The 22,664-nt window shown below is 45.3% G+C and overlaps 1 protein-coding gene across 1 annotated transcript in view; it reads right to left on the bottom strand.

The window, feature by feature from the left end:
* The window catches only part of ZNF384 (zinc finger protein 384), a 217,840-nt gene that overhangs the window by 165,996 nt on the left and 29,180 nt on the right, over positions 1–22,664 (bottom strand). Inside the window, exon 2 of the mRNA XM_078651541.1 lies at positions 1,812–1,883. Coding sequence (XP_078507667.1) covers positions 1,812–1,877 — 66 coding nt within the window. The 5' untranslated portion in view covers positions 1,878–1,883. The remainder of the gene's footprint in view (positions 1–1,811; positions 1,884–22,664) is intronic.

Raw genomic sequence — 22,664 nt, 5'->3', positions numbered from 1 at the left:
CATGAAGCGAAATAAAAAATAAAAAAGGGTAAATACAGCTCCCTGGTAGATGAATCCTAGCAAAAAGTATATAATTGGAATGTTACATGCTTTCCTTTCTGCTATAGAAGACTGAATTGTGCACAAAATTTAAACCGAGTCTCTTTATCTACAGTGTCCGATTCAGACACGTCCATAGACCAATAAAAAGCAGAGCTTTTATCAACTTCAGTGAGTGTCAAGGTAAAATCATTAAATTTTATTTTGACTAATACAAGTGTCTTCAGATTACTGTATTTACTACTATACTTGAATATTTGGAGCAAATAAAGCTATAATTGTTATAGAAATCGAGGATTACTGGTTAGATGTATATTAATCTAACTACTTAAGAAATTAGGATGTTAGGCTCGTATGACAACAGGGTCTACAACCTGAAAAGTAAAAACACACTGGGTGAACAAGTTAGTGAAATGCAGAATATGAAGAGTGATAAGAAAGCAAGGCAGGAGACCGATGAGATGGCTGGAGGTTGGGTGATTGAAATCTCGGTCTGGAAATCGGAGACGACCTGAGAGGAAGAGTCAGGGAGGAGATCTTAACTCACAAGAGTAGGACAGTGGAAACTGTCCTGTACAGGGTGAAATGGGAGGTAAGCACACCGAAAGGGGGTGGGGGGGGGTCACTGCTTGAAATAGAGAAAAAGTGGAAATACTTGGGCCTCCCTGATCAGGAGATGTGGGGGATAGGCCTTCCTCCAAGAATGTGGCATGAGGCGACAGGAGACGTTGCCATCTTACCAGGTAAACACAGGAGATTAAAAGCAGTTACTCTGCAGAACAGATGAGTAGAGACCCCCCATGAACACAATACTGGACACTACAACCATGTAGGAGTGGAAAAGCAACTTGCTGCTGTGTAGAAGAGGGATTGGGCAGGAGGTGGAGGAGGCATTACTGGGTTTCAGTAAGCTGCCCTGCAATGAAACTGTTAGGTTATGCAGATGTTAACATGTAACAAATGGGGTAAATTATACAAGACCAGATTGGAGCTTAACTAGGTTGATAGCTGGTAAAACAAGGAAAGGAAAATGCTGTTTGGGCACAGCAGGAAAACAGGGTCACTGGTGGAGCACATCATTTAGAAAGGAGGCTCCTGGCTGGGGAGAGTGGTGAAGAGAAGCGAAGCAGCAGCCTCAGCACAGCTCAGACGGAGGTGGTCATCAGTCTCAGAGTGAGGAAGACTAAGGGTCAACAGCCTACACAGGGAAGTAGCAAAGAGGCAGGTACCCTGCACATAAGGAGACAGGCAGTTACAGCATGTCACAGACTGATATGAGATTGTTGCACTGCAAAAGATTGGCATGGCAAGGTGCTGCAATACACCTAGGGGATAGGAGGCCACATTGCTAAGGGGAAGATAATGGGTCCAGGCGCTATTGGAGATGGAAAGAAGAAAGGCAGCAACGTGGCAGGAGAGACATTAAGTATTCAGAAGTGGAAAAGGCAACTTCCCTGAAAATGTACAAGGACGCAGCAGGTCCTCTGGAAGAACAGGCCTGTGCTGCAGAAGGTGCAGGGCTCTAAACTGCATAGAGGATAGGAGGACTGTTTAAAAAAAAAAAAACGTCTGCCTGCACTGCATAGTGTACAGGGGCATATGCTGCAAGTGAGACATGGTTCACATCAAAGTTCAGAAAAAAACCCACGTCCCAATCTTGCAGATTGTAACATGGTTTGGAATAATGGCTTGCATGGACCGCAAGACTACAGAGGAAGGAGACAGACGTCTTAAGGGAGGCTGAGATAAAAGGTCTCGTGGGAAACACTTACCTGTCCAGGCACTGTGTGTCCCGCCTGCCAGAAGTACGAGGCGGAATTAAAGTGAGAGTCCTCCATTGTGATCTGTGGGAAAGGTGAGAAAATCCAAGTCACACATCTTCCTTGCTAGAGATTCCAATGGCATCGAAATTTAAAATGAGGGATAAGAGCCCCTCTCACCATAAATCAAAAACATTTAACAGGAAAGGAGGTGAATTAAATGCAGAATTTGCAACATATTAAGAAACGATTTACTGCCATATTTCTCCTTGCAAATTTCTTCGTGGAAGAGTTTGTTAAACAAAAAGTATAAATGGAGGCCCAAACTGTGTGTCAGGGCTGTGTCTCGTTTTTGCGCACAACGCAGATGCAAAATCACATTTGCTAAATATCACAATGCACTCAAATATACTCATGATAGAACTGCTAAACACGTCTGTTAAGATCTGATGTCACTTCTTGTGATGCCATGCATGATCTCACGCGCCGGGATGTCATGCGCTATGATGTCACTTGCATACTGCCCAGATTAATTAGTCCCCCCCCCCCACTTTTTATGATTTGTGTCCTGATTGTAGTATTAAACTTGAGATTAGTTCAAATGCTTCCGTTAAAGTAAACCACTACTACAAATGTTAGAATGTGTTCTGGTGTTCGATGCACGCCCAGGACTGGAATACGGTGTCCTGGATGACATGAAATTAATCTGGTGTTCAAGCCTAACCTTTTCAGGGCTACCTACTGTGCTGCCACTTCTAGTTTCATTATTCCATTTTTGGCGGGGGAGAGAGTGGTTTCAATATTCCGTTTATGGGCGGGGGAGAAAGTGGGAAGAAGGGCATAAAATATTCAGGAGACACATTGAAATAATGCTAAATTGCTCTAGCCAGTTAGCCCAGTCCTGTTATTTTCTTTGCAGTCAAGCACTGATTTGTGTGCGTTTCCTATATAAAAAGCAGGATTATAAATGAAATATCAAGGCAGTCACTGGAACGGAGGCAGCTACATCGCAATTGGCACTGGACAATGAGATTTCCGAAAACCATGCTTATCGAATGTGCAAATTGAATGTCAAAGTTCAACCTCCGAATTCTAGTTTTTTTTTTATCTGGAGGCGGAGGGTCTGCTAACCAAAGCAAATAAAGACGTGGTGTGACCAGCAGGCAGCGGCTTTATCCTTTCACAGTTTCAAGAAGGGAGATCATCATTTATTCATGAAAGCAGCGCCTCCCGGGGTTGGGGGTAGGGGACAGGAAGTAAACATACCTTAAGGGGCGCAAGGTCACCACGAAGACAGAGTACTTCACCCAGCCGGCGCAGCAAGCGTTTATGGCGTGCTACAGGAGATGGTTACTTAAATATGCACACCGCCCCAGTCTGTGCTCCGAGACCCTTCTCGCAGTCCCTGAAACATTCTGGATGGGGGAGACCGCCTTCGGTGATTGAGGATTTAAAGGTGATCATATGTCCCTTCTCAAACACAGTTCTCTCTTGTGAGTTGTGATACTTACCTAGTACGGGCTTTCCAGCTCAACCCGCTTTGCATTCTGGTTCTTGTAGTTCCCTCATCCATCATAACTGAAGAACTACAGTCGTTAAATAAAATGTAGGAAGTTTTCGCATCTGACATACCGCATAGACATTTCAGGAACTTGGCATGTCCTACAATCTGTTGCGAACAAGGTCTAAAGCAGCGTCTTGCTGTCATTAACATTGACAAGGGACTAATCGGCAACTCAAGAGTCACGCACAAGGGTGAAGGCGGTCCTTAAGTGCAACGATCATTTTGAAAGAACAGCATCTTCACTTGTGCTCGGCGGTTCAGTTCTGCTGAAAGGATGGTTGGCGCGCCGCTGCTGTTTTAAAGCACTCGTGCTTGTGCTAGCTTGCCCCTAGCGGTAGAGTGAGAAACAGCGCGCGGCCATGCTAATAGATGGTCGGTGCGCGGCTGCTCGCTCCCGCAAGGTGGATGCCACCACAAGCACGAGTGTACACTTGAAAAGGAGATGACCGATTTCTAAAGGTCATTTCCTAGAGCAACGCAGGCGCGCTGCCTACGCGAGACCTATAAATGGGGAAGTTTGCGATCAAACTCCTGGGCACATTAAACCCACACTAATGCCAGTGTGAGACAAAATCAAAAATGCATTCAGAGGGCATTTTAGGGATGCTCCCTGAAAAAAGACCTAACTCTAGTGGCCTGGCTGATTGGCTGCTCGCCAGCTGCAACCACCAGAAATTTTTCTGGACCCCTGGGTTGAGAGCCTGCTGCTCTTGGGGGTCTGAAACAATGCACATCCTGGGACAAGCTGCCAAGCGTCCTCCTCGGGATGGGCAGGATCCAGGAAGGGGATGCTTCAAAGGCATGCCGCCTTTGTGAGCTACCCCAGCCATTTGCTGTTTCCAGCATTGGCCCCCACCGGTTCGGACCCAGACTTTGTGTGGGAGAATCGGCGGGAAATCCAAGTGAGGAAGGGAGGTGTGCCCACCTTTGCCAACCCCACCCCTCAGGTGGTGGGGGGGGGGGGGGGAATGAGGGGGGGAAGCAGAACTTAGTCCCTGCCATCTTGCAGGACCTATCCAACCAGATAGAGGCATATGCCCCCCCCCCACTGAAGGGTGGCAGAATACGGAGTGTACCTGCAACGCCCCTAAATTTAGTATTTAGGGGCAACCCTGAACCATGCCTCCTCAGACAAGAGACAAGAAGGACCAAAGAAGCGGTGCTGAACTAAGGAAGAGGACGCCCACTGACTTGGCACCAGCCCTACCGGCTGTCCCCACCTCGAACCTGCCCCAGCGAAATCCTGGCATGTTCTGCAGCCAGCAGCCCCCAAGAACCCAGAGGACCTGCCCTGCTATCCAAAAACAAGACTGTCTGCTGTGAGCACTGGATTCGCTCACACACAGACTCTTGCCAAATCAGCGAGTCTTCACCACTCTGCACCCGACGCCCACAGCCCGAGTTGGAGTGGCCCAACACAATGAGGTGTCGTCTCCGGTAACTTGACCCGAGATCTGGTATTCTCTCACCCGTCTCGGATCGACGCCTGCAGTCCCTTTCTAGAGGATCCCCACGACTGCGATCGGAGCTTGTAAGAAAAACCAGATTGCCTAAAGACACCCTTGTACCAGACGTCCCTCGGCCTTAGGTTGCCCAACCGACGGTGTCCCAGCAGCCCAACATACCTCTCCAACTGGTGGTCACGTCCAGAAGATCTTCGTCCCCAAACCTGCTGTCTTTTTTGCAACAGAGAATCCCCAGTGAAACCAACAGGGCACCAGACGCCAAACCAGCACCCTGCACCCGGCTGCCCCTGTGCTGCTGTGAGTGCACTTTGCGTGCTAAATAGGATCCCCCCTTTGCCCAGAGCATAACACCAGGAGCTTTGCTCCTACAACCTCGTGGCCTGCTCGTGAGCAGCCACCAACCGGAGACCCCCTACTCCGCCTAGGGAAACATTGGGCCTCTGCACCCGGCCGCACTATTGCTACTGAGGGTACTTCAAGTGTGAATCTTCGACCCTGGGGGAACTCTGGTTCTACCACCAGAAACCCAACTCCCACAACCAAGTACTTACCTGTATTGACTGCTTTTCTTTGAAAATTGTTTTAAATGTGGAGTTGGTTTGTATGGAACTCAAAGAAACTGCAAATATACAAAAACTGCTTTACTTAACTTCCTCAAGGAATAATCCAAGTGTGATATCTAGGCGTATCACATGGAGTAGACAAAGTAATCCATGAAGTAATCTGTAAAGTAATCCAACAGTAATATATCTGTATTCAAAATATTTACAAACCTGTAACAAAGTAATTTTCATTCAGCTTGTTCGGTTCTAGGAAATAAATACAATGAAATATTCTTGGACAAATAAATTGGTCTGAGTTCAGTCTGTGTACAATAAATATTCAGCACTACACTTTGAAAAACACTTACTGCTTGTCCACACGACCACAAATAGAGAGTAAGGTATTATCTACTTTTACCTCTGCCTATCTTTAGGGTTTCACAGGACTCCGTATATACTATCCCAAAGTAAGGTATAGCGTGCACAGAGCCAGCTTCCTAAAGGATATCATTTCAACATGCTTAAAATTATACGACTCACATTTTGAATCTAGTGACCAGCGTGTATTTAAATGTGAAACACCTTAAAAAGGGCATTCATCATAAATGGCGATGTGTTACTTTGTCCTTAATTAGTCTTCGATTCTGCTCTGCCTCTTACCCACACTGTTAAATCTTTACAGAAATCACTGTACTTCCCTCAGTTCCCATAGGAGCCAAAAAAGACCTGATCACTGGCCATAAAGGCTGCATGACTATTGATATTGTAGTTAGGCTGCTGGATTTACTGTGGACATTGCTAAGTTAGCATAGGTTAGCACAAGCTTGGCTGCCATGTTGCTGCTGTTGCACACGTTACTACAGGACTGTTTTTGCAAAATCTCTGCTTGTGCATGTTCACATGAGAACGGTCTGCTTTTCACGCTCCTTGCTGAACTCCGTGGTTTTCATCTGCACATGATGTTCAAGGTCGAAAAACAATGTACCTTGTTACTCTGCTTTGGTCAATCCCCCGCACTTAGACATAACACGAAAGCACAGCTGCACTGCTGAAAATCGAGTGCTTTTAATATTGCAGGCATGCAGGTTAGAGACACTTATAGAAAACCTTTCCAGAGAGAAGAGCTGTGCTTGTCCAGAGATGTAAACATTTGCATCTAGACTTGGAGGTATGGGGTCACCCTGACAAAGCCCAGATGTCTTCTATCATTATAATAAACAAGTTCCTAGCACAGGTAGGGTGGCAATTTGGCACAAATTATTGCACAGGCTTATAAAACCATTGGCCGCAATAGTTTGGGTCTTAAGCCTTTTGCTAAAATACCACCACAAAGGCAAACACAACAGAAGTCTCAGTCTGATAAGGACGAGCATCCAATCTTTTCTAAGAAAAATTGGATAACTAAAAAACAGGGAAAGCAACAATACAGGGGTCGTGTGCTGCGTCACCAACACCCGTGTCTTCTGAGCACACTTCTGATTTGCTCGACTGCACGAGAATGAGGTCTTCTGACAGGTTTCAGGTTCCTGATCAGTGTTCTCCTCGTTCTTTGCAGGAACAATCAGGCTCACAAGCCGGTGTAGGGGAACGCCAGGATAGCGGCAGAGGTCAGAATACACCACAAGGACGTGAGCAGACTGAAGGAAAGGGAAAATATGACGAATTTCCTAGTCAGCGCCCTCAGTTTCAGAAAAAGAAAGTTGTGGCTTTAACAGCCAGATATGCCACAGACGGTGAGAACCCGGCTCCTGAATTTAACATGGGCAGTGACACTGTTTGACAGCGCAGCGGAAGTTACCATAGTGCGGCAGGCACTATGTCCATTTCTGGAGGAGACAGCGACTGAAACTTTCGCTATAGTTGAAACAGCTGACACTCTAGTGTCTCCCCCTGACAGACTATATGATATAGTTCTTCTAATTGAAGGTGACATTCAAAGTGTTATTAAAGGGATTTTTTGGAAGAATTTATAATCTTATGACATTTTGTTGGCAGAGGCAGATTGGCCCCCACCTTTTATTTTGAATGCTCGGAAAGGGGAGGAGGTGATACTTCTGAGTTTTTCACGCAACGTCCCCCGGGAGCATTCAGATGCTTTTGCAGAAGAATGGGCGTTGGTGCTTGCATCGGCTCTGTACCGTACTTATGTGGACTGGGATAAAGATTCTCCACCCCATGAGATACCATTGCGATCCATGCCACAGCCTCAACCCCAATATCCCCTCCGGCGGGAAGCAAAAGGTCCAGTTTCTGAGATTCTAACGCAGTTAGAGTATCAAGGAGTGATTGCGAGGTGCGTCACCGATGAATAACCCTCTTTATACCGTTTCCAAACCCGATGGGTCATACCGCATAGTTTTGGATTACCGGCATTTGAACTATCAGTCGCACTTTTGCAGTACAAAATACCCATAGTTTTGCTCTAGTAGACAGTCTTGTTAGTAAAAGATATAAAATGACCCTAGACATTTCCAACGGCTTCTTCAGTCACAATCTGTCACCTGCATGCAGTCAATGGACAGCATTCACAGCCGGCGGAAAACAAAAACAATTTTGGAGATTAGGAGTGGGCTACAAAAACAGCCCCGGGGTTTTCGCCGCCGTGTTTCTTTACTAGACAGCATAGACACAGATGCGTACTCGCACGTTGATATTTATCTCACAGACAAGTTGTGGCCGCATCTTTGCCGAGTCGACTGCATAATTATTTTGTTTGCGGACTACGGGTACAAATTTAACTTTGCTAAATCACACATTGCAGAGTACACAGTGTTGTTTTTTTGCTAAGAGCTCAATAATGAAGGTAGAGGCTTGGCGCCTCACTTCCTTAGGAAATTCGCACGTTTGCGACCAACAACCTTGAAAAAACTTCAATCATTGCTGGGATTTTTAAACTTTGGGCATGCTTACATTCCCGAATACGCCCAGCGTATCAAGACGCTTTATGCTTTGATACAACCTACATTTTCAAAACTCTGCTGGCTTCCGGAACACTCAGCTATCCAGCAATCTTTGCAGTCTGATCTCCTTGAATCGAAATACTTGTTAACCCGTGCGAACTACACAAACCTGGTGATACGAATCATGCCAGCCGCAGTGGGTTTCACTTAACATTTAATGAAGGCGACAGTACCTATTGCTTACAAATCACATTTATACACTTCTGCCAAGTTGCGATTTGCCAAGTTGCGGTTTTCCACTGTTGAAAGTCTTAACAGCTGTGCAGATGGTGATCCTGAAGAACACGCACTGGCTCAGGGGAAACGCATTTTGGTGGTAACACCATGTCCTGCACTTGAACCAGTGACAAAGGCGAGTGTACCAAACTAAGGCTTTGCATCCCCATTGGATACAATGGGCTACTTCTTTGACGTCTCCGGAGGTCACGTTTATCTTGGACTTCTCTCTTCAGACACAGGAGTTTTGCAGTATGAATTTGGTCATCCTCCTACTCGGTCACTGCGATCGCTTGAGGAGTACGATTGGATCATTTACCAGGGGTGTGGTATTAAAATATCTACTGGTCCATGGGGCAGGTTGCTTCATAAATCTACTTGTCATGTAACAAAATCCACTTGTCCCTTTGGTGTCATGTAGTGCTGCCACAAATTATGGCAGCAATCTCATTATAGACAAGCTCTTATACAGCCTCTCGGATTATGCCAGGGCATATCCCATAGTAGTGTTTGAATACTAGTAATCATTTTATGTTGGCACGTTTTCGCAGCTCCACAAACTGGGACTGAAGATGGTGGTAAGCAGTAGTTACAGGCTTGGAATGCCCTATTGAGTCTGTGCAAACATACTAAATTGCATGTTTTAGGGTTTTCAACAAATCTTCTCTAATCTTTCCCATGCTGAGAAATGTTGGAAATTTACTCCTGAGAGTGGCATACGTAAACCTTCTTTCAGAGTTGGGAAAAAAGTAGTTGGGAGGGAAAATGAACTTCCAAACATCCAGGTACACATGCATATTTGCTCATGATAAAATGAAGTTCACAAATATTTTGTAGAAGTACAATTTCTTGCCCTACTAATGTAAATTCTTGTGAATTCACAAAAGCCATATACCAAAGGTGCACTTTGGAGACTTTCTTTAATAATTGGGCCCCTAATTTGGTCTGGCGTGAACCATGACTTTTTGTGTTTATTAAAATTCTCTCTGAATCAGCTGGCTTCACTGTGAGTGACAGCATTCTGCTCTTTCACAAGGAGCATATCGGTACACAAAGTAGTTTTGTTCAGTGCCAGTAACTAATGTGGCAGTGTGTGCTCTTTTAGACCAAAAAAACAAGTTTTGCATTTGCCAATGTTTGTTATAATGTTGAGGGCCCGGCAGCTCTCTCATCAATAAGGTTTTACAAAAGCCATGCCAAAACAAGTCACGTATTGCCAAAACTAAAAAGCTGACCACCAATGTCAGACCTACTGGCTTTGCCAAGGCTTGTTTATTTTTGTTTTCCATAATCTTATTGAAACTGGTTACACAAATTTTCCAATATGAATATTTTTGGGAAATACTAGCATGCATCAACACATTTTACTAAATGATGCTGCAAAGAAATGGTACCTGAAATTTTACAGTAGTTTAGCAAAATGTTATTGCCCTACTTTCATTTTTTAGGAATATTTTATATTGAAAGCAAAGAAACAATCTTGCTTTCAAGCTTCTGCAAATATTTGCATCTAAATCAGAGAGCATTCTGTGAGCATCATGCATAGCCTCATGTTACTAAACTTTGAAACCGCGTGTACACATTTTCATACTGGAACCACTGTCAGTAGTGCAGTCAGAACGTACATTTACTTAGAGTGCTCTCCCTAATAATAAAGACTTTCAATTAATGAACCATAAATACAAGTTTGAACAGCATTAACACATGCACACAAATATTAACTAAACTACGGGAAGTACCCTTCCCTGATCCTTAATGTGGTACTGCAAACTGGCAGCCAAAGGGTTTGTGCTGCAGGGCGTTGGGCCTACTTGTCCCAAGGACAAAATACACATTAAAACTTGTTGCCCTTGACCTCAAACAATATGTCCTGGGCGTCGGGCTATAGGAATTCCACATCCCTGATTTACATCGATGGTTCGGCGCAACCTGTCCCCGAGTCTAAGCCTGCTTATTCGGTGTCTTGTGCTATTGTGGCAGGTACCATAGTGAACGGGGAGTTCAAGTCCAGTGTTGCTCATACGCAGGCGCTAGGTGACTGTACCGCCCAATAGGCCGAGCTGCGCGCTTTGGTGCTTGCTCTAGAGTTTGCTGATCCTAATGCAACTACTCTCATTGTAAGTGATTCTTATGAGTATGTTCAGTCTTTCAATGACAACTTGTTCTTTTGGTCTCAGAATGACTATCTTGATTCCAAAGGCTGAGTAATTAAGCATAAAATGCTTTGGGTTCGAGTGGCAGATCTTAAGAACGTCTTCCTCTCACACGTGTGATTCACACTCTTGGCCACCAGCGTGTGGGAGCACACGCTGCCGGTAACAGGCCGGCTGATAAAGCAGCCAAATCAGCAATAGCCACGTGTTTAGTTGCAGCAGTTACAAGATCCATGACTCAGATTGATAATGACATTTTGGCAGCTATTGCTGCTACTGAGAAGGGCAGTAATTACCCACAAGGGTTCCCTTCAAAGTCCCGACAAGGTTCCGTATGTAAGAATTAATAATGGAGATCGGCTGATTCCCAACAAGGACCGCAGACTTTGCTTGATTACAGCCGCACACGAAGGCTTGGCTTCGGCCCATGCTGGCGTGTCTGCGACTGTTTCTATCTTGCAACGTTACTGGTGGCGTGGTTTATATAAACAGACCCGTAATCATGTACTATCTTGTGACATTTGTCACCAGACCTTCTACAGTTACACGTTCACCACAAACAAAGCTATGCATTTCTAATAAGCCTCTCGGCTGTGTAGATCTTGATCACTACAGTCCATTTTCTTCAAATACTGCTTATAAATACATCTAGTTGCAGTTGATTCATGCACACGTTTCATTTGGGTATGGCCACAACGCAGTGCTGACGCTCGAAATGTCATCAGGGATTTGCGTGTCTTTGTGGGAATTCTTACATGTGGCACCTTCCATTCTGACCAAGGTCCAGCGTTCGCCTCGAAGGCGTACAAGGATGCGATGAAGTCTTTGGAGGTGCCGCTGAAATTTTAGTCTCCATACAGACCTGAGGGCAACTCAGTTGTGGAGCAAATGAACCGGGAGTTAAAGCAATTATTGACAGATAGGGTCTTATGTACTGGCAGGTACTGGCTAGCCCATTTGTATAGCGTGAACCTTGATGGCCTAGATATGGCGGCGGGTGCCGCAACCTTTAACGTAGATAATCATTCTACTATGTTACATGACTTACAAGAGACCCGTGACAGGCTTGCAAATGAACATTTGCCCTCTGTCACTGATGCTGCACTGCAGATTCTGGTAGTTGTCTGGCTACTCAAAGTTGGATATCTGGTCAGAGAGATGGTGGAGAACAAAAAGGAGATTGGCCCCTCTTATCGTGCACCGGTTCCAGTGCTTGGCGTGAAGGGTGCTCCTACAGTCATTTTACCACTGCTTCCTGGTCGAAAAGACAAAAGATACATCTCAGTGGACAATGTCAAGCTACAACTGGCCGATTCTGAATAGTATAGCACCTGCTGTATAATGTCCAGCAATTTCAAGGAATCCAGTGACTGGCGCATCTGACACCGTGCAAAACGACACTGCCATCAAGATGGACTCTGTTACTAATCTCTTGCTAATCTCACTAGCTTCCCCCTGTAACGAGAAAACTGGATATGCTGATCCCACAAGTGAGTTGTTGCCTGGTTTGCAAACAACTACACTCAACCAGGCACATTTTTCTTTTGACTCAACTACCATCTCATCATTTGGCCCTACAAAATTCAGTATTTATGTCTCCTGGTTTAAAAAGACTTATTTGGTCCCTCCTTGGACATACATCTGGTTGGTGCTGATCCTGATTTTTTTCATGTCTGTTCGGTTTGTGACAGTTTTTTTCTTGCTCATCAATGGTCACTACTTGCCAGAATGCTCTGCTGATACGTTGGTTCATGGAACTTTGGCTTCGCACTCGTCTTCTCGCATCATGAAACAAGACCAGACTCTAGTTAACATTTATGCCTTTCCACGCTGATGGCATAGTCTGGGATGCAGTGGATTTCCAAATTCATGGTCCAACGGAGATAATCCATGTACCAAATGTACTTTGTGTTTCAATGGGAGATGTAGTGAAAAAGAACATATGTTCAGATGATTGAGATGTGCAGGCAATACAATCTTTTTCTGATTTGAAATCTTATGCTGGCTTTGATGCTGAAGATTTGTATTTAAATACTGCTAATTATGCAGATTTATACTGTTACCAGCATTATGGACACCATTACCTGCATAAAGCTAATACATTTAGAAATGTTTTTAATAACACAGTGGGAACATTGCCCAACTCCATTAGAAGACAACTCAAAAACTCTGTTAAAGAAATGTACATATTTTACAGATTTTGAGATGTCCAACACAGAGTCCTATTATTTTAAATTAAACTTTTCATCTACTCCCAAGGTAATGTTAACCCACACAAAATTGTTATATTCCAATTCCTTTATTCATAAATTGCCAGTTGGTGGCTATGAACATTGGAAGGCCACTGTTGATTTAAAATCTGTTTGGGGTTCTAGATCCTGGCAGGTTCGCGGCACTGAAGCTTTACATCGTCGTGCCTCATCCCAACACAAATTCTATTTTCGAATGATTCGATTTATCAAACTACTGGTTTTGGTTTGGCAACTGCAAAACAGATGAATGCCCTTACTCTGGCTACATATCATAACTGGAGCTTGCATACCAATTATTTCATTGAGGAACTGCAAGCTTTATTTTAAAATATAACATGTAATGTCTCGGATTTAGATCCAGTTGGATGGTTGGTTTGGCAGACGACTTCTGATGCCTGCCAATTACGTTTCCATAACGCAGTCCCTGGTTACAAATAGGATAGACCTGATCCACGATTTGCAAATACACATTCGGTTACCATATATTTTGTGGGTAAATTATGCCAAGATCGGTTATAGCACTCATCCCTATCGTCCGTGAAACAAAATTTCTCATTTTAATCTAACATTGATTTGGCTGACTTTATCAAGGGACCTCCTAGTCCTAGAACTAAAAGATTTATTTACGCAGCTTACAATGAAATATGGAAGCTATCTCAAATTGAAGCTGCATCACGTTTAAGGGAAATAGATCAAAAAAATCTAAAAAAGGTACTTGCTATTTTTTTTTTTTAAACAGTTAATACCGCAAACTTGACCCGAATCTGGTATCAGAGCGCTTTACATAGCACCACTTGCGTTACAGGAGGACACATTCATGTTTTTTGTTAAGCACTGGGACATTAAGTGATTTGCCCAGAATAACAGAATGTTCAGCGTCATTGCAGAGACTCGAACCGGGTTCCCCAGATTCGTGGTCACCACCCGAGCCCCTAGGCTAACTCCTCTCCCCAGTATAACAGTACAATAATCCAATAGTATTAACACCGTCTTCTCGCATTTACCCCTTAGATAATATTGCTTCATCTTTTGTTGATATTGTTCAAGATGATGTGCCTGTGTTATATCATGGTCAAAATCAATTGCGTTCAGTAATGCAGTTTGCATGGACTTTGCAGACTCTAAAAATGGGTAAAGTACCATGGGATTATTTAAACGCCTCTGCTGTGTTTTTGCCTTTTAATTAGACAAACAGCAGTTTACGTCCATGAAAGATGCAAAGTACACTCTTTTACATATTGAAAAGATAGACCCTTTACCCTTCTCCGTAGCTGAAATGGACTCTGCTGTCTGGCTCATACACGGAGTTATCTGTTTACCGTTCTCTTTGTTTAAATTTAGCTCCTGCATGAAGCATTACCCGCTAGGCCTCTATGAACCCTTAGGTAGCGCGCTTTCCTTCATGAAGTTTGGTCCTTGCCTTTCACATACAGATGCCTGCGAGATGACAAGGAGGTATACCTTACAGGGTAATCATGAGATTCTACAATGGGTCGTTCCTTGTTTGCAAAAACATGCAATTAAACTGGGCCTGCAGTGTTACCGCCCGAACCTTGCATGTGTTTTCAAAGGTATTCCAGTCCCAGCTATAAAACTCACTTTCACCCTGCTTGCTAACATTAGCTATCTTCTTTTGAATAACGAAGAATGCTGCGGTTTGAAGGCTGACATACAGTACATTGTGACAGTGTCACAGCGTGTAGTTTGCTGTAAAAATGTGCTTTTCCGCCTCCGCATGGGAAGCTCGATAACTCGATTTGGCCTTCCATACCAACTTTAAAAGCAGACTTCAATAAGTTGAGCAGAAAAAGAGCGCTATTATTCCAGCAGGAAGTCCCCCTTACTTATGCGCGCGTGAGATTCGTGCTGCAGGTGGCTAGCACCAATTCGGATATTCAGGCCCTTTTGAATACCAACTTCCCACTACATATCGATGAATGGATTCATCGCATTTTCAAAGCGCCTGATACACACAGCCTGGCACATTTATTTAACGTTATTGGCTCTTGCCTTGAGATCTCATTTCAGACTATACTCTGTGTGATGCCAGCCTTTATTCATTCTATTTTTTCCAGCGTCTTTGGTGGCTTACCTCTGTTAATTGCCATAGCCACCTGAATACTTCTATCCATTGCCTGCTATGCAATGGCTGCACCTCTTGTGGTCCTACACAGCCTAGATCGGCTGCAAATGCTCCGTAACAGTGTGCTTGAATGCTTTGGCACACTGCCGCCGGCTAAACTCATCGTGCCTTATGGATGGTCTTTCCGCTTTGCGTACTACACTTGCGTGCAACCCGTCTTCACATGTTTACGATGCTCATTCTCATGGGCGTTGGATATCTGCCTCTCCAATACGTCATGTTCGGACCCAGATTAAGACTGGTTAATGGGTCCCTTAATTGCCAGTGAGCAAGAATGTTCGGGAGTTGCCCAAATGGCGCGCGCGGTTGCACTTGGAGTGTTGGCACAATGGGATGTCTGTGTGGCTGCGCAGAATCTCCTAGAACACAGTTCCATTGAATATCACGCAAGTTGTCCTGCGATGCTCTTGGACACACTATTGAGAGGAACATGAATGCTCATTTAGCTTGCTGAATTGGATGGCATAGCTTTTTGCTACCGATGACAATGATTTCCTTTTGGAGACTGTTGCGGTTTATTGCGCATACACACTGAAGGATGAAGATGGCTGGCTAACCATACACTTCTGTGCTGGATTTTTTAGCAAAATATTTTTTTTGCCTGGCCCTTATTTACAATTTTTTCTTCCTTTTTTTCCAAAAATTCAACAAATTCTGGTAGCTCTTGAACTCTGCTCGTCCCATGTCTACATCCAATGGACTTACCAGGGGAGGGTGTAGTGAGGCTGCTGGATTAGCTGCAGACATTTCTAAGTTAGTACAAGCTTGGCTGCCATGTTGCTGCTGTTGAGCACGTTACTACATGACTTGTTTCCACAAAACCTCTGCTTGTGTGTGTTCACATGAGAACTGTCTGCTTTTCACGCTCCTTGCTGTTCTCTGTAGTTTTCGTCTGCACAGGATATTCAAAGTCGAAAAACAATGTCCCTTGTTACTCTGCTTTGGTCAGTCCCCCGCACTTAGACATAACGCGTAAGCACAGCTGCACTGCTGAAAATCAAGTGCTTTTAATATTGCAGGAATGCAGGTTAGACACACTTGGAAAAAACCTTTCTAGAGAGAAGAGCTGTACTTGTCCGGAGATGTAAACCTTTACATCTAGAGTTGGAGGTATGGGGTCCCCCTGACAAAGCCCAGAGGTCTTCTAGCTTAGATATCATAAAAACATTCTTGACAAACTGCTTGACACGTGCAAATAAAAACACAATTGAACCCATTTGTAAAAAACAGACCTGGCTGTATTCGAAGATCCCAGGTCAGGATCGCCAGTGTGACCTCCTCGTGGTGTTGGGCCACTCAAACTCGGTCCATGGGCATCGGATCCAGACTCATGGATTTAGCCAGAGTCTGTTGGTGAGTAAATCCGGTGCTCATGAAGACAAAGTCTTGTTAGGGAAGACAGGGCAGGTCCTCTGTTTCTGGGGGCTGCTGACTGCAAAACACACCGGGATTCCGCTGCAGCAGGTAGAGGAAGGGACAGGCGGGTAGGTCTGTGAGCCAAGTAAGTTAGACTCCTCCTCCTCTTCCTTCAACACGGCTCTTCGGTCTTTCTTCTGGTGTCTTCTTGTCCAAGGACGCACGGTTCGGGTTGTCCCTAAATACGCTTTTCGTCCCGTGCTCCCCATGCCACTGGAGTCAAACTATCCTGGCTGATGAGGGGTGAAACCCCGAAACCGGTCCTAGGATGCTTGTTTCCAGTCCAGGGCAGACCTGGCTTGGCAGTTCAGGCTGGACTGTTCCCATGAGGCACAAGGTAAAGACTGATTTGCATATGGCTGGGTTGAAACTGGAAGGGCACGGTGAACAAAAAAATCCGATAGATTTAGGCCCAGATCTCTGTACTGGGATGAATGTATCAATGAGAAAAAACAAGGACCCCCTGAACAATGGATAGTTCAATTCCTAGGACATTTCAATAATTTCTTCTCATGGTCTAAACAATTGATATTTATACAAAACATTTAAAAAATGAAACACAATATGTAACATCACACTTAATATGTATAAATAAAGGGTAAAAAAGTGGCAATATCTTTATTAACTCGACGCGCGTTTCGGCGTATACAACGCCTTCTTCAGGAAAGCCACACAATTATAGATCCTGTTTCAATGTGATTAGTTCCTAGTGATTAAACCTGCAACTCCATAGTTGGTGGATGTTCTTGATTCTAATAAATGGCTGATAATAATGCGGTGCACCGGATGTGCAGCGAGGTCTTATTAATTTTAAAATAAACGATATCACGGGACGGTCGGATGTCTGGTTATCAAACAAGCCTCGTGTAGGTATATTTGAAAAGCGACCTGGTCCCGATAAATTTTAAAACCAGTAATATGATATTCTGGAAAGCCTCTTGCGATGGAAGAGATTCAACGAAGAAACTGGAACAAGCGCTAGATAAGCGATAGTGTTCGAAATACGTAGCTGAATAGGCATGCACAGTAAAGGACTTATTTGATAAACGGAGGCTCCAGGTAGGACCAGGCTAAGGATGGCTGCCGGTGATGCCTTTGGAAAAGAGTATCACCATAGGCGTGTCGAGCAGTAAGGCTTTATCAGAAGACAGTGTTAAGTATTTCTTGTACACACTCAGTCAGCAACTGAATTCACAAACTCAAAGACTTAACTTCGGACCAATTGGTTTTGTATAAAAATATTCTTTTTTTAAATATTTATATTTCAAAATAATACAACAGATCTTTCATTAGATATACAGAATAGACTTTGAACAATATCCTTCCATCAGAAACAATTACGGTTAATACACTAATACAAATGCATCTTAATTCCCTAGTCATGGTAGGCATTCTCACAATATTTAGTGTTCCTAAGATCCTAATCTGAATCAGAGCTATCATCATCAGAGGGAGGTTCGCAGATGTTTCCTCTATACTCATTCCATGCCCCCCAAATTTTACTCAATTTTTTAGGACAGCCCCTGCTTCAAAATACTGCCCTTTCTGAAACCATCGCTGCATCCATATCATGTTTCCAATCCGCTAGCGTAGGCCTCTCCGCCCCACCCCACCTCTGAGCTATGTTTCTCTCAGCTATCAACATACCCAACGTCATCCAGCCTTGTCCCGAACGTGTGAGATCATTTGGTTCCCATATATTCAAAAGGCATCGCCTAGGGTCCAGCAGCAGGGAAACTCCCTCCGATTGAGACATAGTTCTCATTACCTGTGTCCAATAATCTACCATTCTCGGGCAATCCCATATGGTGTGATAGAAGGTCCCTTCCTCACCACAGCCCCTTAGGCAGTATGGGTGTGCTATCCGTCCTATCTTATGCAGTGTGGTCCTAGTGTAGTATGATCGATGTAGTATATGTCACTGCACCAAGCGGAGACGCGAGGGGATGCCTACTTCCTTCGGGGATGCCAACGCCTCTTGCCAGTCCGAGTCATCAATTTCCCCACAGTCATGAGACCACTTCTCCCGAAATGGCCTTGTTGGGTCGGGTAAATTATTTACTAGCTTACGATAGATTAGGGATGTCGTCTTCGATGGTATGTAGTCTGTTAATAGTCTGTCCTCGAGAGGGGATGCTTCTGGGACTTCAGATTCAGGCGCTATGGCTGTCGTTAAGGCGTGGCGTATCTGTATATACCTGAAGTGTTCGGATGGGGCTAAATCATATTGCTGTCTCAGGGTCTCAAAGGGTAGTACTTGTCCTTTCTGCCAAAGATCCCCAATCGTCGATATGCCTATAGCGTCCCAACGGTCGAAGCCCCTGGTGTGCCTAAGCTTCCCCAGCTTCTTCGTGTCCCAAAACGGAGTCAATTGTGTCAATACCCCCCGCCATCCCAACCTGGCCAGTGCTGTATGCCATATGGTGAGTGTATGTTTCAAAGGCCCAAACTTTGTGAGGGATAGTGGTTTATCGTATAAGGGGGCCAGCATACCAGATAGTCCTAACTGTGCTCTGTCTGCTTTTAAAGCTGGTACAGATTGTGGCAGATGTAACCACTGATTAATGACTTAACTGTGCTGCCCAGTAATAGAGACAAATGTCTGGGAGCGCTATACCACCATCGTACCAGCTCCTTACTAACTTGACCTGTGCTATACGGGCGGGCTTACGACCCTATAATAAAACCGATACCTGCGCTGCAATAGTTTTAAAGTAGGTGGTATGTACGGGGTACGGTGTGTTTTCCAAAATATATAGAAAGCGGGGCAGAGCCATCATTTTGAAAAGCTCTGCTCTGCCCAGCAAAGTCAGCGGCAGCGATTCCCAGTGACGTACGTCACGTTTGAGACGTTCAAGAGGGGGTTGCAAATTGTGTGCATAGAAGTCGGCAGTATTAGCCGTGATGTGAATCCCTAAGTATTTAAATGTATTGTCTGCAGTCCGTAGCGGGCAGCCGTCCGGTAAGCGTGGTGGTGGGCCGTGTAGTATGCACATGGTGGATTTGGACCAATTAATAGAATAACCAGACGCTCGTCCGTAGGCTGTGCAGACATCCATAGAGTGTTAATAGAACGCTCAGGGGAGGCGAAGTACAACAGGATATCGTCTGCATACAGGGATATCCTATCTTCCCAATCATTGATCCACTTAAGGCCCTTGATAGTAGGCTCCCATCTTATCCATTCTGCCAAAGATTCCAGAACCAGGGCAAATAACGGTGACAGTGGGCAACCCTGACTTGTGCCTCTGGCTGAGGGGAAATCTGGTGATATATGGCCGTCAGCAGCGCCATGCGCCATGGGCTTCTCATACAGTAGGCGGATCCAGGCACAAAACCGCGGGCCAAACCCCAAATGTCGCAGCACCGCAAATAAAAATGGCCAATGGACCGTGTTGAACGCCATATGTGCGTCCAAGTGAGAGTATTACCGCCGGTTCTTGGAGATATTCCGCACGCGCCATTACTCCATGCACTCTCCTCAAATTGAGCGCCGTGTTTCTGCCAGGCATAAAGCCAGACTGGTCTTTATGTATGTGTTTAGACAAATATGGCGAGAGGTGTAGCGCGAGTAATTTAGCGAGTATCTTGGCCTCGGTGTTTATGAGGGAAATCGGCCGATAAGATGTACATTGGTCTGCCGGTTTCCCAGGTTTTAAGATAGCTACAATAGTGGCTGTGCGTTGGTCCAGTGGAAGTTCCCCAGCCTCTAGGCTTTCATCAAACATATTTAACAGATGTGGTGCAATCGTGTCTGACATTTGTTTATATAATTCAACTGGTATGCCGTTGGGCCCCAGCGCCTTGCCCAACTGTAACGCTTTAATAGCTAGTGTCACCTCATCCGTCGTGAGGTCCTCGTCTAAGGATTGTGCTTCTTCCGTGGTTAATGTGGGCATTTTAAGGTCCTTGACGTATGTGAATTCTTCTTCCTCCGAGATTGTAGAATTGGAGGAGTATATTGTTGTGTAGTGTTGCGCTAGCATGTTTACTATCATGTGTGGGTCCGTAGTAGGTTGTCCTCCCACCACTGCAAGCTGTGCTATACATCTGTCCCGTTTGTCTAACCACGCTAGGAGCTTGCCAGCCTTGTCTCCAACATCATAAATGGTGTGTTGTGTCGTGTCTGGGCCAGTTGTTGCGTGACCACCTCAGTCAAGTGTGCCCCGTGTTGGCGCTGCGCCACCTGTAAGCTGTGGGCCGCGTCAGGGGTTGGGTCATTAGTGTGCTGCGTCTCCGCATTTGCTACCGCCATTTCTAAAGCTAGAAGTTCCGCTTGTCCCTCACGTTTATGCGTTACAAAGGAGGCTATTGCCTGTCCCCTAAGCACTGTCTTATAGGCTACCCATAGTGTGACAGAAGAGGCCACGGAACCAGTGTTGTCTTGAAAATAATGTTTTGTCACTGTTTTCAGGTCCTTTCTGATCTTGCGATTGTGGCGGTAGTTAGGACGTATCGGATAGGTTTGACGCCGTTTTTGTTGGTGGTGTATGTAACTAATCAGGAGAGGGGAATGATGAGAGATGCCCCGCGGCTTAATTTCCACACTGGTGACAGTGCCGGGGCCTCGCACCGACCCCATAAAATAATCAAGTCTGGTGAGACTATTATGTACCCCCGAACGATAGGTAAACTGACGATCCAAAGGGTGATACTTCCTCCAAAGGTCCACAAGTCCCATAGCTGCTATGAAGCTTCCTAGACGTGGTGTACCTGATGCAACTGACCTGGGAGGGAATCTATCCGTTAAGTCATCACCCACCAAATTAAAATCCCCCCCAATAAGCAGTTCGCCCTCCGGAAGCCCCAACAGAAATGCACTAAGATCCGTGAGGGCCATCACTTGCAAGGCCGATGGTATATAAACTGAGACAATATTAACAGGCTTCCCTTCCCATTGTGCATGTATAGCAGCAAATCTACCTGCGTTGTCGGATTTAACTGTATGATTAAGGGGCACTGTTTTTTCACCAGTATACCAACCCCTCTAGAGCCCGAGGTGAATTCAGAGTGGGTCACCATCTTAAATCCCCATCTGTCCAATGCCTTAGTAGCCGTACCTGTGAGGTGCGTCTCCTGCAATAGCACCACTGCCGCGCCTCCCCGCCTAATGCATTGCAAGACCAGGCCCGCTTAATTTTGTCGCCCAGGCCGCAGACATTCCAGGTGAGTATAGATATGGATGGGGCCACGCCATTAGGCCCTCCCTATGAATTAGTGTGCGAGTCATCACCGATCATCAGATTGATGAGATCCAGGCCTGCAAATGACCTGTTTAGTAGTAAGATTACGGAGAATGTCTGTGTGCATTGACATCGTGCAAGAAAAATCACATCTGTGCATCGCATAAACAATAAACAAAAAGAATAATAAACTTACCCCCCCTCCATGCCTCCCTGCCTTGCGGACTCCAAACTGCCCGCCACCCCAACTTAGCAGAGTGCTTAGTATCCCTATCCCGAAACATCGTTGCTTATATGAACAGGGGGGGAAAGTCCAATGTGGACCAATCAGTCCCCAACAGTTCCAAAGTCCCGGTCAATCATCATTACCATTGTCATTAGCGTGAGGAGGTGAGTCCCAACCACCAGCTACAAACAGGAGATTATACACTAAACAAAGAAAAGGGGTAGATACTTCCCTTGTGCCTGAAGGAATCTTTCTCCGGAGTCCTTGTCAGGTCGGCTTACTCTCTTTCCTCCCACTCAGGGTCTTCAGATTCGCCAGTCTTTCCCGGTTGTCTTCGCCTTCCGCTCTGCGACTGGACCCCTCCGCCTGACGCCACACCTCGAGCCAGTCGTGTGCCTCCTCCGGCGTATCAAAAAAACTGGTTTTCTTATCAGCCACCACTCTGAGTCGTGCCGGAAAGAGCATGGAGTATGGCAGTTCGCGGGATCTCAGCGTCTTCTTTACCTCAAGAAAGCTCCTGCATCGCACCGCCACTGCCGTCGTGTAGTCTGGGAAAAAGGAGACCTCCGAATTTTGGATCAGTATGGGCGGTGCCACCCTTGCCGTCAGGAGAATGGCGTCACAGTCCCTGAAGTTAAATATGCGCGCCAATACAGGCCTCAGACGGGCCCCTGGTACTCTGTGGGCCCGCTCCACAGAGAAAAAGTTTGAAAGGCCTTTATGTTGTGGTGTATTCTTTACGAA

The sequence above is a fragment of the Lissotriton helveticus genome, chromosome 7 (assembly GCF_964261635.1).
Source record: "Lissotriton helveticus chromosome 7, aLisHel1.1, whole genome shotgun sequence".
Lineage (NCBI taxonomy): Eukaryota > Metazoa > Chordata > Amphibia > Caudata > Salamandridae > Lissotriton > Lissotriton helveticus.
The sequence above is the reverse complement of the archived record's forward strand: the minus strand, read 5'-3'. Positions and strand labels throughout refer to the sequence as shown.